The following is a 15,480-nucleotide window of genomic DNA, read 5'->3' on the forward strand; positions in this document are numbered from 1 at the left end:
GTTATGTACACTTGTGTTAGATATCTGCATCACAGTGGGATATGGACATTTACAGGCTAAATAGGAAAGAAAAAAAAAACTTTAAAAGGTTCAGTTGTTGGAGGATAAGAGAAAAACTAAGAACATGTGATAGTGTTTACCAAACTCAAATTTGGCTGCTCATTGCTCAAGAATCCAATACTGAGAGGCAAATATTGGGTAAAAGGAAAGATAGCATTATTGAGGAAGCTAGCAGTCCTGGGGAGAAGGTGGACTCATGGCTAAAGAACCAACTCCCAACTCCCTAGGTTTTGCTTGGAGATTATACAGGGTAAAGAGGAAAAGGGCTACATGCTGAGGAGAGGGTTTGGGGGCACATGATCAGTACATGGACATTCTTCCAATTGTTTGGTGGTGAGGTAACTGGGCGTCAACATCATCAACCTTCTGGTTCCAACTGGTTTGGGGGTCTACACGCTTGTGGGCAGCATACAGGTAACATCTTCCACCTAGTGGGCGTTTCACTATCTGCAAGACAGCTCAAAGGATATGGCTCAGAATGTTTTCTATAGCCTTTAAGGAGGAACCAAAGTTCCTTAATTTTGTTTAATGGCTAAACCATCATTATTTTGTTTTATTTGACTATTTTCCTTTGTTTCTGCATTTTCTCATTTCTCCGATTGAATTTGTTTGGCTAAAGGTTTTCTACAGACAAGAAGCAGGTGAAGGACATTGGCAGTGGGGGGTGGGGGGGTCCTGTCCCTGGAAGGCCCCATAGGGTCCTGCTCAGTTACAGTAGCAAAATGAAAATACTTTTTAAAAAGATGAGTAAGAAAGACTAAAAAGTATCCTTTTGGCTTAGCAACAAATAGGTCTTCAGTTATCTTGGAAAGGCAATTTCAGTGTTAATAGGGTAGAATTGGGGGCGAAATGGAATGATGGAAGCCAGAGGTGAGGAAAGAGAAAATTTTTTCCTGAACATTCGTTTATTCAACAAATATTTAGCACCTACAATGTGCCAGAACTGCTCAAGTTTTATGCATACAATAGTAAACAATTCTCCTTGCCCTTAGTAAGCTTAGGCTGTGTAAGAATGCGTTTAAATGCTTACGGCAAATGTAAAAAATTAATAAACAGAAACCTCAATTAAACAGAGTTGGGAAACCAGAAGGGGGAGCTCTCACACCCTGCTGACCTCAACAGGAAGAAGAAAGACTCCTTTCCTGGCAAAGACTCAGCCAATGAAAAGCCATGGACTCTTTGTTTACTAAAACCCTCACAACTCCCTTTCGCCCTCTGTATCAGCTTTCTTCTTCCCTTGCCAGTCTGGGTCTTGCATGTCTCCCCCTGGCTGCAGACCCTGAGTTGCCATGCTCTGCTGATCCCAAATAAACCCAGCTTTGCTGGAGAATTATCCGGTAGTTTCTTTGTTTCAGATCAAGACAAAGAATAAGAAGGAAAAGTTGAAAATAAGTTGAGAGAAGATATATAATTTATGACAGAGGTGAAACGAACGTGGCAAGGATCCAAGGCTAAGGTGGAGGGCTTCACTTAGGCAAGAAGAACAGTTTTTATGAGCTGGTGGACACCAGGGTAGGAACAAGGAGAGGATCTAAGCCTTACTTAGGAAAGTTTTCCTCTAATGGCCAGCTGCTGAGCTCAGACTGTTACCACAACTGGTGGTATATGAATCCAGGGGTGGGAGAGAAAGGGTAGATGGATTAACACCAAGTGCTTCCTGCTGAAAAAAATACTTTCTTTAAATATAGTTAGCTATTTCTTCCTGCAAATATATATGTACAGCAGATATTTTAGTCCAAATAGGCTTGGAAATATTTATATAATTCTTCATTTCATTATAGTTTTGCACTGAGGTGGTTTCGCTTAAATCAAATGACTGGAGGCATAAATCAGAAATTAGCAGAGGATTCACATTTAACAATGTCTCATTAATTATAGCACAAAAATCATAGTCCTATAAACCAATGAAGTGGTTAATGAAATCTGTCTGAAAAGTAGCATTACTCATTGGTGGAATTATTTCACTGTAAAAGCTGCATCTGAGCGCTTCCTTTTAGGGGGAGAGAAATGTAAGCTAAAATAAGGGCCCTGCCCACAGGAACTTCCAGCCTACCAAACGGAATCTTAAAACCCGCTCTGGTTTTGGAAAGGCTTTTCATTGGCTACAGGATTTAGGAAACACGGAGCACAGCGTTCATCTCCCCGCGCCCCGCACCCCCCTCCCCCACACGGCTTGCCCAAAATAGGCGGGGGCGGGGCTAAGGGGAGCGGAGGAAATTACGGGGAGCGGGAGAAATACAGCCGCCCCACGCTTCCCCAGGTGCCGCACCCTCTAGGTGTTCCGTGAAACTTCCAGGGCGTTTTAGGCCTGGAAACCGTCTCGCAACTCATCCTTCCAAGCGCCCAGGAGCAAGGGGCATATTACCCCCCTACCGACCGTGTACGCATGCGTGGGACTGGGTTGCTAGCGTGCGTGTGACGTCACGGGCGCGCCAGTCTGAACTCTTCCTAGTTTCTCTTTAGGGCGCTGGTCAATTTCCAAGTACGTTTGGAGTTCGTTGCTTGGGTAGAAGGTGAGTCGGGACCTGAACCAGTATTATGAAGAGGCTGATTTAATTTAGATAAAAATTTGGAGGCGCTACTGCAGAGAAACTGTTCGTACTTGTCTTTCTCGTGAGCTTGCTGTGTTGAGCCATCTTGCTTGGCGTTTTGTGAGCAGCTGACTTGAGTTAATGCAGGTCCCCGCCCTCTAGACGGTCAACTGGCTTGGAGAAGCTTGGTGGGCACACACTAAAATTAAATATCGACACTGGCTCGTGTCCCAGGCAAGAAGTTTGAGAAAAAAGATTGAATCTGCAATGCACAAGTTAACATCAGTTCAATAGTCGTTTCTTTCGATTGCATAGGGCCTGGAGGCGGGGAGGCAACTGATATATTTTGGAGTAATAAGCTTTTGGTGCACAATTTGCCCACACAATATTACAACTGCCAAAGGAATTTTTTTTAAAAACCGAAAACTTTTCAACCTCCCTTCCCTTCCCCAATAGTTTGTACATTTTAAAACACAGTGGTAAAGGCAGTTGGTAGTGCAGTGTTCACAGATCCTAAAACTGGCTTTTAGAAGTAGTTCTTTAAACACAAAACTAAATTTAAAAGGGTTAAGTTTCAATGCCTTAGGAGGATGCGTGTATTGATCCCTGTAATAAAATTATAGAATAATCCATCCTTCCTCCCTCTCCCCCAACAGTGATGACTAACTTAAAGGAAAGGAAAAGCAAAACTAAATCAAAGAAGCTTAAAGCAAATTATTGACTACATTTTGGATAAAACACTGGGCTTTGTGTTTTCATCAGTAAGCTATCAACTTCCCTAACTGAATTTGCTTTCCACGGCACTGTGAAGCAGATCTGATATGCCACTTGAATTAATAAAAGAAGTCAAAGGAGTGCCTGAAGTTGATCTGCTAAGTAAATTACACAAAGTAGATTTCAGATACCTACAGCCAGGTTGTGATTATAGCAGGAAATATATCGAGGTAAGAATTTTCATAACTCAGAATAGTTGTCTTTTGTTTTCAGCAGTTGGATTGTCAAGTGCCTAGGTGTGGTTTCTCTTTGAATTTCTCTTGCTTGACGGTAACTGAGCTTCTTGGATCCACAAGTCAATGTTTTTCATCAAATTAGGGATATTATTGGCTCATGTTTCTTGGATTTTTTTTAAAGTATATTATTACTCTTTTCTCCTTCTGGATGTCAGTTACATGTATGTTTGTATGTTGGGCTGTTTGATATTGTACTTCTGGTCTCTGAGGTAGTTTGTTTTTCTTCAGTACTATTTTGTTTTTGTTTTGTTTTTTGGCTGAGAGGGATTTTCAGATTGTGGAATTTCTATTGTTCTGTCTTTAAGTTTACTGAACTTTTTTTTGTTATATCCAATATTCTTTTATGCATATTTAGTGAATTTTTAATTTTAGTTATTGTATTTTTAAGTTTTGGACAAAGTTAAGAATGCTGGGAAGGAGGGAAGGGGCTTACTGATAAAATGGGTCTGATAGTAAAAGAAGGAGAAATAATGCCACACTTCAGTTTTGCCCTTCTAATCAATATTCTCCATGTAGACATTTATCTTTTATTCCTTTGTTTATTTTCCATTTTCCTTATATTTTCTTTCATATCAAATAGAGTATTAAGTATTACAGTTGGTCTTCTCTACTTCATTGAATTTAAATTCCTAATCAAATGCTTGTTAGTATTTGCAAACTCATTTTGCATTTGGTTGATTCGGATGATGTTTCTTGCATACTTGTATTTATTAATAAAGTGCTGAGATGAGATTCCTTTTCTTTGTGACAAGTCATTAATACTAATTATTACTGAGCTGTATCTAACTTTATCATTCTTCTCTTATTTTGTGTGTTTGATATAGAAACTTTAAATGAAATATTTTTTTAAATTCTAGCACTTTTATTAGTGTTACTAAAATAAACCCTTTCAGATATAAGTGAAATGTCAGTTTGAATTCTTAAATTCCTTTGTCTAACCTGCACGTGTCTGTAGATATCTCAAGAAACATATTTATGTTTCTTGAATTTTATTAAATACATTTTACTGTGAAATTCATTGTTTTTAGTATACAGTTCTGTGAGTTTTGAGAGATACATAAAAACGTATAACTACCACCATAATCACGCTATAGAAGAGACAATCACCATCCCCCCCAAAATTTTATAGTCAGCTGCTACCCTAATTTCAGTCCCTGGCAACCACTTTTGACCAGTTTTCTGAGAGTATACAGTATTCTTGCCTTTCAAGAATGCCATGTAAATTGAATCATACACTATGTAGCCTTTTATTTTTTAATTGAAATATAGTTGATGTACAATATTATATGTTACAGGTATCAGTAGGTAGCCTTTTGATTCTGGCTTCTTTCACTCAATACATTTGAGATTCTTCAGGTTGTTGAGTTTATCAATAATAGTATTACTTTTTATTGGTTTCTAGAATTCCATCACAGTCTATTTATCCATTCCCCAGTGTAGCAGTACTTGGATTCTTTCCAGTATTTTGTAATGATGAATAAAGCAAATTTAAAAATTTATTCTAATTTTTACTTGTATCTTGGTGTTATAATCTCTTTTGGCTTTTCTGTGTAACTGTTTTTCTCTCGTTTCAGGGAAAACTCTCACTTATCTCTTCTTTAACTTGTGGAAACAGAAGAGCTGTTTTGAAGATTGGACTACAAGGTATATAAGACCATTTCTGCTTAACTTTTTGCTTGTAATCTAGAAATGGGTAACTTTATATATGTATACATACACACACAAGCACAAAAATCATTTCTAGTATAAAAATCTTTGGAATGAAAGGTTATTCTTTATCTCTCTAAATTTTTTTCTCTGAAGTCTATCCTCTCCCCATTCCCCCATTGCTTCTGTTTTACTTCAGATTCCTTTAACGTCCTATCTAGACTATTAACAATAACTAACTCATCCCCCTACTTCTAGTTTCACTAATGTGACCCAAACAGCTTAGCAAATTTTAAGAAAATGCTACTTTCAGCATGTTATTTCTTACCCAGGTGTAGTTACGTGAGAGATAATTCTTCTTCCTAGTAACCCTTAAATAATCCTGGTAAGAGCTTAGAATACTTGGGGACCGAAGTAAATCTCATCTGAAGTCTGAAATTAGTTGAATGAATGAAGAATGGTCTACAGCAGTGAATGGGAAACAAACTTTGAACCACACTTCTACAACTATTGAAAACCAGATATATATCAGACACTGTTCTAAGTACAGGGAATATAGCAGTGACCAAAACATTCTTGCATTCATGGAGTTTACATTGTAGGGGAATAAATAAATTCAACAAATAATTATATAAAGTAATAATTGATAGAAATGTGGTTTGTAGACAAATAGATCAGGATAAGGTGGTATGCCTGATGTATTATCCTTTTATATATTCCTAGGTATGGTTTGCTAATATTTTGTTAAGGATTTTTGCATTTAAATTTATGAAAAATATGATAGGAATCTGTCTTTTCCTGTAGTGATTGGTAATTTATGTTTCTAAGGGAATTTATCAGGTCATCTTTGTTGTCAGATATATTGGCATAAAGTCATTCATAATATACTTTTTATATGCTTTTAATGTTGGTAGGATCTGTAGTGGTGTCCCATTTCACTGATTTAATAATTTGTGACTATTTTCTCTCTCTCTCTCTTACTTATTTTTCTGATCATTCTGGCTAGAGATTTATTTCACTGATCTTTAAAATCAGCCTTTCTTTTCATTAATTTTTCTCTATTTTCCAGTTTTCAGTAACATTTCTTCTCTGTTAATCTGCTGTTAACTCCAGTCAGTGTACTATTAGCTTCTAATATTATATTTTTCAACTCTGGAAGTTCATCTTGAGTTTTTTTATATCTGCCAGTTCTCCTCATCTATTTTCTTCTACTTCCTTGAACATGTACTTTTAATAACTGTTCCAAAATCTTCTCTGGCAATCCTATCATCACTGTCATTTCTGAGTTCTTTTCTATTGATTCCCTGCCCCCCCCACCCCCCATCCTTATGTGTTTTTCCTTTCTGTATGGTTGGCAGTTTTTTAACTGGATCCTGGACATTTAGAATTTTATATTATCAAATATTGGATTTATTTGTAATCCTTTAAATATTATTTGTCTTTGTTTTGGAATACTATAAATTCTCTTGGAATCAGTTTGATTAGCTTTGTTAGGATGGGTCTAGAGCAGCCTTTATTTGGGGACTAATTTGCCCTTATCACTAAGGAAGGGCCCTTCTGACAAGTTTACTATGTGTTTTGTGTATGAGGATTCCACTCTGGCTGGTTGGAACCAGAACAGTTCACGGCCCTGTGTGAGTCTCAGAATTGTTCTGCCTGTTTCTTTCAAGTGGTTCTAATCCCTTTCCTCCCATGCTTTTGGAGATCAGTACTCAACCAAAGACCAGAAGGCACCCATCACCAGAGCACTCTTATCTATGCTGCTGTCTTCCTTTCAGCATCATGTCATGCAGATTCTAGCTGCCTTGCTGTCCTCAAATCTGAACTCTTCTGAATTCATTGAGGCTGTTGGGCTTTCTTTGGATTTTTACCTCCATTTTCTGCTGCCTGGAAACTCTTTCCAGGAAGTAAGCTGGGGCTATTGCTTTGTTTTCCCTCTCAAAGAGATCACTTACCTGCACTTACTGTTGTCCAATGTCTGAAAACTGTTGTTTTACATATATTTTCTTAGTTTTCTAGTTGCTTTAAGGCCAGAGAACAAATCCCGTCCCTGTTACTCTGTCATGGCCAGAAATAGACATTTGATAGGTCATTTAAGATATTAAAGAAGTAAGTTATATCTTGATTAGAAGCCATTGTATTTTTGTTTTTAAGGAACATTAGTGTTTCAGTTTATGTATATACTTGTTTTGAGGAGTTGGATGAAAGAGGTAAGTGAAAGGAGGCAATAGGCAAATGTAGTTGTTTCATTGCAGATTCAAGAGTTTTAAGTTACACCGCAAATTTTAGAAAGATCTTTCATGTACTTCATAGATGCATGAAAGTCTGATATGAAGGCAGTTTCTTCGAGTAGTTGAATGTTTGAAAGGTGATATTAATGAGACCTCCCTCAGATGAGATAGTAATTGAATGTTAGCATTTGGATTTGCTTCAGTGGTTCTAGGAGGTGGCCTCTGAAGAATGAAGATTGTGGAGATTCTTCATCAAAGCCTAGAATATCCAAATGAGATTATTGTAAAATGTTTGTTTCTTCTTTTTCAAGTAATTTTCATTGTCAAAATCACAGATAGCTTGGTTTTTACACACACATGCTCTTTTATTCTTCAATATGTGGGTGCTGGGGGACAAGAACACACTTCCCTAGCTTAAAACTTCATGTTCTAATAATTACAGATTACCAGAAGATCAGTAAAAATGAAGTATTTGGGGAGTGATATGTTATACACTATAAAAATTGAAAAGTTGTAACTTATTCAGTTCTTTTGGTCATAACCATGTGAAAATAAATTGAAAGTGGTCATTCTATTGATGTTAATGTAGTATTTACAGAAATTTTTAAAGCATATTTTAGGTGAAACTAGTTATAATTTTGGTTTTAACGCCTAGTAGCATTCTATACATTATTTTTACGATACTTAAGGTGTTAAGAGTAAACTACAAGTGAATTATAAACATTTTAATTACTCTTCTTCATAATTATATTTTGAAGTATCTATAGTTTTTAGAATTTAGTTGTCATCAATTTTCTTGTCTAGAACACTTTTATATCTAAAGTGTTTTTCTGTGTGTCTGTGTTTCTCCACAGAACAAGATAATTCAAATTCGGAGGTCAACACCATCAGTGTATTATTTTTTGGAAAATTAGCAAAGGACTGTGCTAAAGTTTTCTATGAAGGGGTAAAGTATTTTTATATTACTTTATCTTTTTCGCAGTAGACTTAGAATTATTGATGATGCTGTATTTATCCTATAGGCCATTTTTTAGTGATTCATTATATATTTGTAGGTATATGAAAAATTGTACTTAAAAAAGCAACATCTTTAAAATTGAACACTCGTAAGAGGTTAGTCAAACTTATCATTGACATAAAAAGAGACAACTTTTCCTCTCACTTAAGTTTAATTTTTAGTGTTCAATAGAATATCTTAAAGATATGTACATTTTCTCTTCACTTAATTAAAAAATATTTCTCACTAACTAAAAAATAATGAGCTATAACTCTGTATTTTTATATTTTCTATAATTGTTATAAAAATAAATGCCTGCTAAATCCCCAACAAGATAATACCAAATCAAACACAACAGCATATTAAAAGGAGTAAACACCATGACCAAGGGGGATTTATCCCAGAAATGAAGTTTGATTCAACATAAGAAAATCAGTCATTGTAATACATCACAGTAATAGAGCAAAGGGAAAAAAACACAAACGATCATCTTAATTGATGCAGGAAAGGCGTTTGAAAAATTCTACACACTTTCATAATCAAAACACTCAGAAAACTAGGAATAGAAGGGAACTTCTCAACATAGTAAAGATCAATTATGAAAAACCTACAGCTAACATCATACTCAGTGGTGAAAGACTGAAAGCATTCCTCCCAAGGTTAGGAACAGGATAAGGATGCTTGCTTTCACCACTGTTATTCAACGTTGTACTGGAACTTCTAGCCAGAGCAACTAAATAAGAAAGAAATAAAAGACATCTAAATTGTAAAAGAAGAAGTAAAACTATCTCTCTTGTCAGATGACATGATCTGATATATATAAAATCTTAAAGAATCCAAAAGAAAGCTACTAGGGCTAATACATGAATTTAGCAGTGTTGCAGGTTACAAGATCAACACACTAAAATCAGTAGCGCCATCCAGTAGAACTGTTTGTGATGATGGAAATGTTCTATATCTGTGCTGTCAGTATGGTAGCCACTAGTCATATTTGGCCAATGAGCACTTAAAATATGGCTAGTACAGCTGAGGAACTAAATTTTAAACTTGGTATAATATCATTTTAATTAAATTTAAATAGCCACATATGGCTAGTTGATACTGTATTGGACAGCACATCTCCAGAAATTAACCACTGTTTGGTGTATAATCTTACAGATTTTTTCTGCATGCATATTAAAATGATTTAAAATTAACTTTCTGTAAGAATCTCATAACATCTTTGATGTTAATTGGAGATCCTCTAGATATTTGCAAAACCAGTTTTGGCAATTAACCAATATTGAAGCATATAGCTGTAAAACACTGTTGAGTCATTGATAAGTTTCCAAATAAGTTGCTCAGAGTTAGACAGTACTTCTATAATGATGTTGCAGGAATATTAGATATATGGTTTCAATCCTTTTTGATTTATGGTTGTTACTAACAAGTAAATGACATGGGAAAAAACAATGGTTTCTGCAAAACGACACAGTCAGATGAGATTGTCTGTACTCTGTCTCTTTTTTCATTTAGGTTCAGTAAACATTTAAGGGCTGACATTTTGCTTGACTCAGTGCTAGGCTCTGGAGAAACCAAAATGAATAAGACACAGTGCTTGACCTTATGGAGTCCACTATCTCTAGCCTAATGGAAAATCATTTAATGGTGGTAACTATAATAGAACTGGAATAGCAGCCTCAATAAACTGAATCTGCCTGGAGGATTTGGGGAAAAACATCAAAGAGTATGCACTTAGTTTTTTAGTGGAATATTTTATTTGTTAGTCTTTAAACTTTTTATTATGAAAAATTTCTAACATATATATAAGTGGTGAGAATTGTATAACAACTGTCCATATTCCAAATATCTAACTTCAGTTATCAGCATTCAGGCTCTTATTTCATCTGTTTCACCTTTTCATTTTACTGCCACAGATTATTTTGAGGCAAATATCAGGAATTATATAATTTAAACCCTAAAAATTTCAGTATGTAAAAGAGAAAGCATCCTAAAATTATATGTGTATGTGTACATGTATATATACAAATGAATACATACCATAGTACAATTATACTACTGAAATATTAACATCAGCTTTTATAAACCATGAAATATCATCAATGTATTCATGTATATATACACACATATCTCTGTATATCTATGTGTATTACTATCTATTTGAATAAACACAATTTCATCATTATGCCTAAATAACAGTAATTCCTCTATGTAATCAAATATCAAGTCAGTGTTCCAATTTCCCTGATTATCTCATAAATTATTTTTAAATTTATTTTCTTCTACCAGGAGGAGACTTTAGGTAGGGAACTCAGTGAGGAGACCTTAACAGTAATTCAGAAGCTATTGTGGATGTATAAAGACCAAAACTAAAGCATTTGTTGCTTTGACATAGAATTGATTAGTTGTATATGTGTGTGTGTTTGTAGTTTGGAGAACTGACCTAAGAAGACTGTACGATTTATGTCAGAGAACGTTTTGCCTGAGTTCTCTCCTAGGAGTTTTTTGCTAAGTTTCTGTAAGGAGGTGGTAAATCAGTTAATTTTTTCTTAATTTATAATTTGAACAAAGAAAAGAATTAGCGTAGTGATTTTTTTTTTCTCGGTGAAAAGCTGTTATTAAGTCAGTGGTATATCTTAAAATCTTACTTCACAATTTGAGGAAATCAAATAGTTGCCATGCAATTCATGTCCAAAAATTCCTAGGACAGTTCATTAGACTGTTTCTCTTCAGAATGATAACTAGACTAATTTTCGGTGCAATTTTAAAAACTTTGAATGAGATATAGTTTTAATATGGTTGGTATGGCACTGTGAAGTTCTAGAGGCAAGTATACTAAAAAAGTACTATCTGACAGTCTTATCAAGAAAGGGGACTAGGAAATAAAGTATATAAAGCATGTGTACACACACACATACACACACACACACACAAAATCATACCTGCTTGAGGCCGTTTAGGTAGGGTAGGATCCAGTATCTCTATATAGCTAGTTTGATGAGGCACTTTTGTGGGTGGCTCCAGTAAAGGCCTGTTATTGTTCCTTATTATTCTTCTTCTTGCCCTTAAAGGCATGACTTTATTTCAGCTCTGTTAAAATAATATTTATGATGACAGTTCTGAATTATTAAGAATTCAGTGTTTAATAAGTCCCCAAATCATACCATTTTTTAAGGAAGATATTCTTCAGAAATGATGAGAGTGAGAGAGGGAGGGAGAGAGAGGAATGAAAGTGAGAATACTAAGTAGGTGTTTAACAGGGAAAGATTCACTTATTTAGAAAAATAACTTACATATTTTTCACTTGAACTAGAAAACAATTTCTCTATTATAATACTTTGATGAGATAGGGGAAAATGAAAAAAATCAGTTTAATGACTAATTTGCATGTGGATACTAAGTTATAACAGATATTTTCTCTGGCTGCCCATCCTTCAAAACAAAAAAAAAAACAACCCCAAATCAGTGTATTAACAGCTTTCTCATTCTTCAGGCTGTTAGGTATGCATAGGCAAGTTTTGCGATAGTACATTGAATTAGTAATATTTAGTTTTCATGGGTTATAGAATATTTGAAATATACATGAAATGTAGTTTCATCTTCTTATTTCAGATGAACTCTTTCCTTTCTGTAAAGAAGTACACTTTTAACAGTTTTAGAGATTTTGAGGACCTGGGCCAGGAAATAATAGCCTACTTCCCTTCAATTTGCTAAGATCATTAAAGTTGCCTTTCTTTTCTTTGCTCCTGATATTTTTTTTAATAAGTACAACATTACACTCTCTGCTTCAGTTTCCTTCAGGGGAGAAAAGTTGATTTTAATGCATCATCAGGAAGAGGCTTTAGCATCCTGTTTTAAGAGTCAACTGGCAATAAAACTAAAGCCTGCTTCATTTTTATGAAAGGGCCTATAGTTTATAGATGAAGATGAGACCCTAGGGTGCTCGGGTCTCCAGAATCCCCAACAGTGTATAGATAGCCAAAAAAGGTTCTTCAATCAACTAAAAGTGTATGTAAATGTATTTATTTATTTTTTTTTCCCCTCTGTGTAGGCCATCTGTAACTCTTACCTCATTCTCAAAGAGATCCATGAACATATGATCATCAAGAACTGCTTTTTAAAGGCCCAATTTCATGATTCTATCGCAGTATATAGTTGAGTTAATATTGAACTCCAAAAGCAATTAGCTCTTTGCCCACATTATACAGAAATAATAATGATCTGATATTAGAAGTTGGTATCTTACAAAAATCTTCATGTATTATTTTTAGAAAAGTTTTATGTTCATGAAAGTCAAGTGCTAATATGAATGTAATGTTTTAATCTTCTTAAAGAATTTTTTGAAACATTTTACAAAGACAATACAAAAGAATCTTTGGAGGAAATGTTCTAGGTAGAGTTGCTATTAGAGAGGTTTGTGTGTATTACATTTATTATGCATATATATATATATTTTTTTTTACCTTAGTGCATGGATCTCTTTGTATCTTATACTTCCTTCCTCCTCATTAGTCCTGGGTGTCTCTGACTGTATATGTGTGTGCATATGAATGTGTGTGTTTGTTTTTGGAGGGGTTCATAATTAAAGAGCTCTTCTGGATGGCATGTTTGGATGTTTTGAGGTGAAATGATATAAAGAGTTCGTAAATTCTAATTTCTAGTGATGTAAGGAGATTAAAGAACTTACTTTTCTGTTTCTTTTTCTGTCCTTTATTTTACATAGTTCAATAGCAAAGGCCATACTTAAGAAGCTGTTAGATTTTGCTTAAGCTTAGGCAACAAAACACATTTGTTTATTTTTCAAACATTTATTAAACCTAGCTTCTAATGCTTAATCAGGTTTTTGGAATCTTTTTCTAAAATATGGTACTAATCTTTTATATATTATATTACTAATCTTTTATTGAGAATATCATATTACATTAGTATGGAACTTTACAGATTGCAAAGTGCTTCCACATACGTTTATCGTTTGAGCCATTAGTAACCCTCTGTCCTGATGGTCAGTAGTACTGTTATTCTAAAGCTAACCTTGTAGTACGTACAGAAGCTACTCTGTCTCCACGACTGTATTTTTGTCCTGCCTCAAGGAGATATTGTGGACTTGAATTAAGTCTTGCAAATATTGGCCTTAGAAGATTTTGTTCTTCTTGTGTGGCCATGGTTTTAAAAGCATTCAAGCAGCATGAAGGGCATAACCAGAAAAGCAAAAGCTGCCTCACTCCCTCTGAACCCACTCTCATTACCTACTCCCATTATTAGATAAAACCACTGCTATGTCTTTTTTTTTTGGTATCCTTCCAGCTTTTATATATGTGTATATATGTATACTTACATATGTATGTATGTATCTTTATATACATATAAACATATATGTACATTTTCTACCAAATGACATCATACTATCCATGTTTTGTAAATTGCTTTATTTCACAACGTATTTTGGACGTCTTAGAGAAGTGTTTTAAAAATAAATACATGGGGCTTCCCTGGTGGCGCAGTGGTTGAGAGTCCGCCTGCCAATGCAGGGGACACGGGTTCGTGCCCCGGTCCAGGAGGATCCCACATGCCGCGGTGCGGCTAGGCCCGTGAGCCATGGCCGCTGAGCCTGCACGTCCGGAGCCTGTGCTCCGCAACGGGAGAGGCCACAACAGGGAGAGGCCCGCGTACCGCAAAAATAAATAAATAAATACATGGTATTGAATATTAGGGATCTGTTTGCCTATATTTTAAATACGTTTTTATCTTTATCCTTCCTTAACATTCTTGTATTTATTAAATTCTTACCTGAGAAATAATATAAAAGGTTTATAATATAATGAGTTAGCAAAACATGTACATGTGCTTTTGAAATATATTTTAAATAGGTATTCATTAAAATAGAATAGAACCATACAACTAATTAGTACTTGTCAGATAATAGGATGTTGGTAATGGTAAGTAAAGGTTTCTCCTTTTAAAATATAATGGTGATCTGTGCTTTGTGACCATGAGAGGGGTGGGATAGGGAGGGTGGGAGGGAGGGAGACGCAAGAGGGAAGAGATATGGGAACATATGTATATGTATAACTGATTCACTTTGTTGTAAAGGAGAAACTAACACACTATTGTAAAACAGTTATACTCCAATAAAGAGGTTAAAAAAATATATATATAATGGTGAGAAGACTGAGGTCACAATTTAGTTTAAATTCTTTCTGCGTTTAAAATCACGAATGTTGGGCTTCCCTGGTGGCGCAGTGGTTGCGCGTCCGCCTGCCGATCACGAATGTTGATCATTTGGGAGGTCTAATTAGGCTATTTATTTTAGAGTTTATAGTATTAAGGTTAAAGATTGTTGCAAATCAAAGGTAAAACTTTTTGCATAAAAGAATGAATTTTTATTGTAGTGAGGTGGATGGACCTAGAGTCTGTCATACAGAGTGAAGTAAGTCAGAAAGAGAAAAACAAATACCGTATGCTAACACATATATATGGAATCTAAATTTAAAAAAATAAATTAAATAAATAAATAAATAAATGAAAAAAGAAAGAGAAAAAAAAAGGTCAGAAGAACCTAGGGGCAAGATGGGAATAAAGATGCAGACCCTACTAGAGAATGGACTTGAGGATACGGGGAGTGGGAAGAGTAAGCTGGGACAAAGTGAGAGAGTGGCATGGACATATATACACTACCAAACGTAAAATAGATAGCTAGTGGGAAGCAGCTGCATAGCACAGGGAGATCAACTCGGTGCTTTGTGACCACCTAGAGGGGTGGGATAGGGAGGGTGGGAGGGAGGGAGATGCAAGAGGGAAGAGATATGGGAACATATGTATATGTATAACTGATTCACTTTGTTATAAAACAGAAACTAACACACCATTGTAAAGCAATTATACTCTAATAAAGATGATAAAAAAAATTTTTCAATAACAAATAAATAAATGTGGACCTACACAGGGTATAGCTCGATTCTACACCTTTCTTCTTTGTCACTTGTTCCCTTAAGATTAGCTCTGTA

The 15,480-nt window shown here is 35.2% G+C and overlaps 1 protein-coding gene across 1 annotated transcript in view; it reads left to right on the forward strand.

Moving 5' to 3' along the window:
* Positions 1 to 2,310: 2,310 nt before the first annotated feature.
* Positions 2,311 to 15,480, forward strand: part of POT1 (protection of telomeres 1) — a 78,975-nt gene continuing 65,805 nt past the window's right edge. The window contains exons 1-4 of the mRNA XM_007107223.4: positions 2,311 to 2,573; positions 3,248 to 3,535; positions 5,176 to 5,245; positions 8,334 to 8,425. Of these exons, the coding sequence (XP_007107285.2) occupies positions 3,413 to 3,535; positions 5,176 to 5,245; positions 8,334 to 8,425 (285 nt within the window). The 5' untranslated portion in view covers positions 2,311 to 2,573; positions 3,248 to 3,412. The remainder of the gene's footprint in view (positions 2,574 to 3,247; positions 3,536 to 5,175; positions 5,246 to 8,333; positions 8,426 to 15,480) is intronic.

The sequence above is a fragment of the Physeter macrocephalus genome, chromosome 5, assembly GCF_002837175.3.
Source record: "Physeter macrocephalus isolate SW-GA chromosome 5, ASM283717v5, whole genome shotgun sequence".
In the NCBI taxonomy this organism is placed as follows: domain Eukaryota; kingdom Metazoa; phylum Chordata; class Mammalia; order Artiodactyla; family Physeteridae; genus Physeter; species Physeter macrocephalus.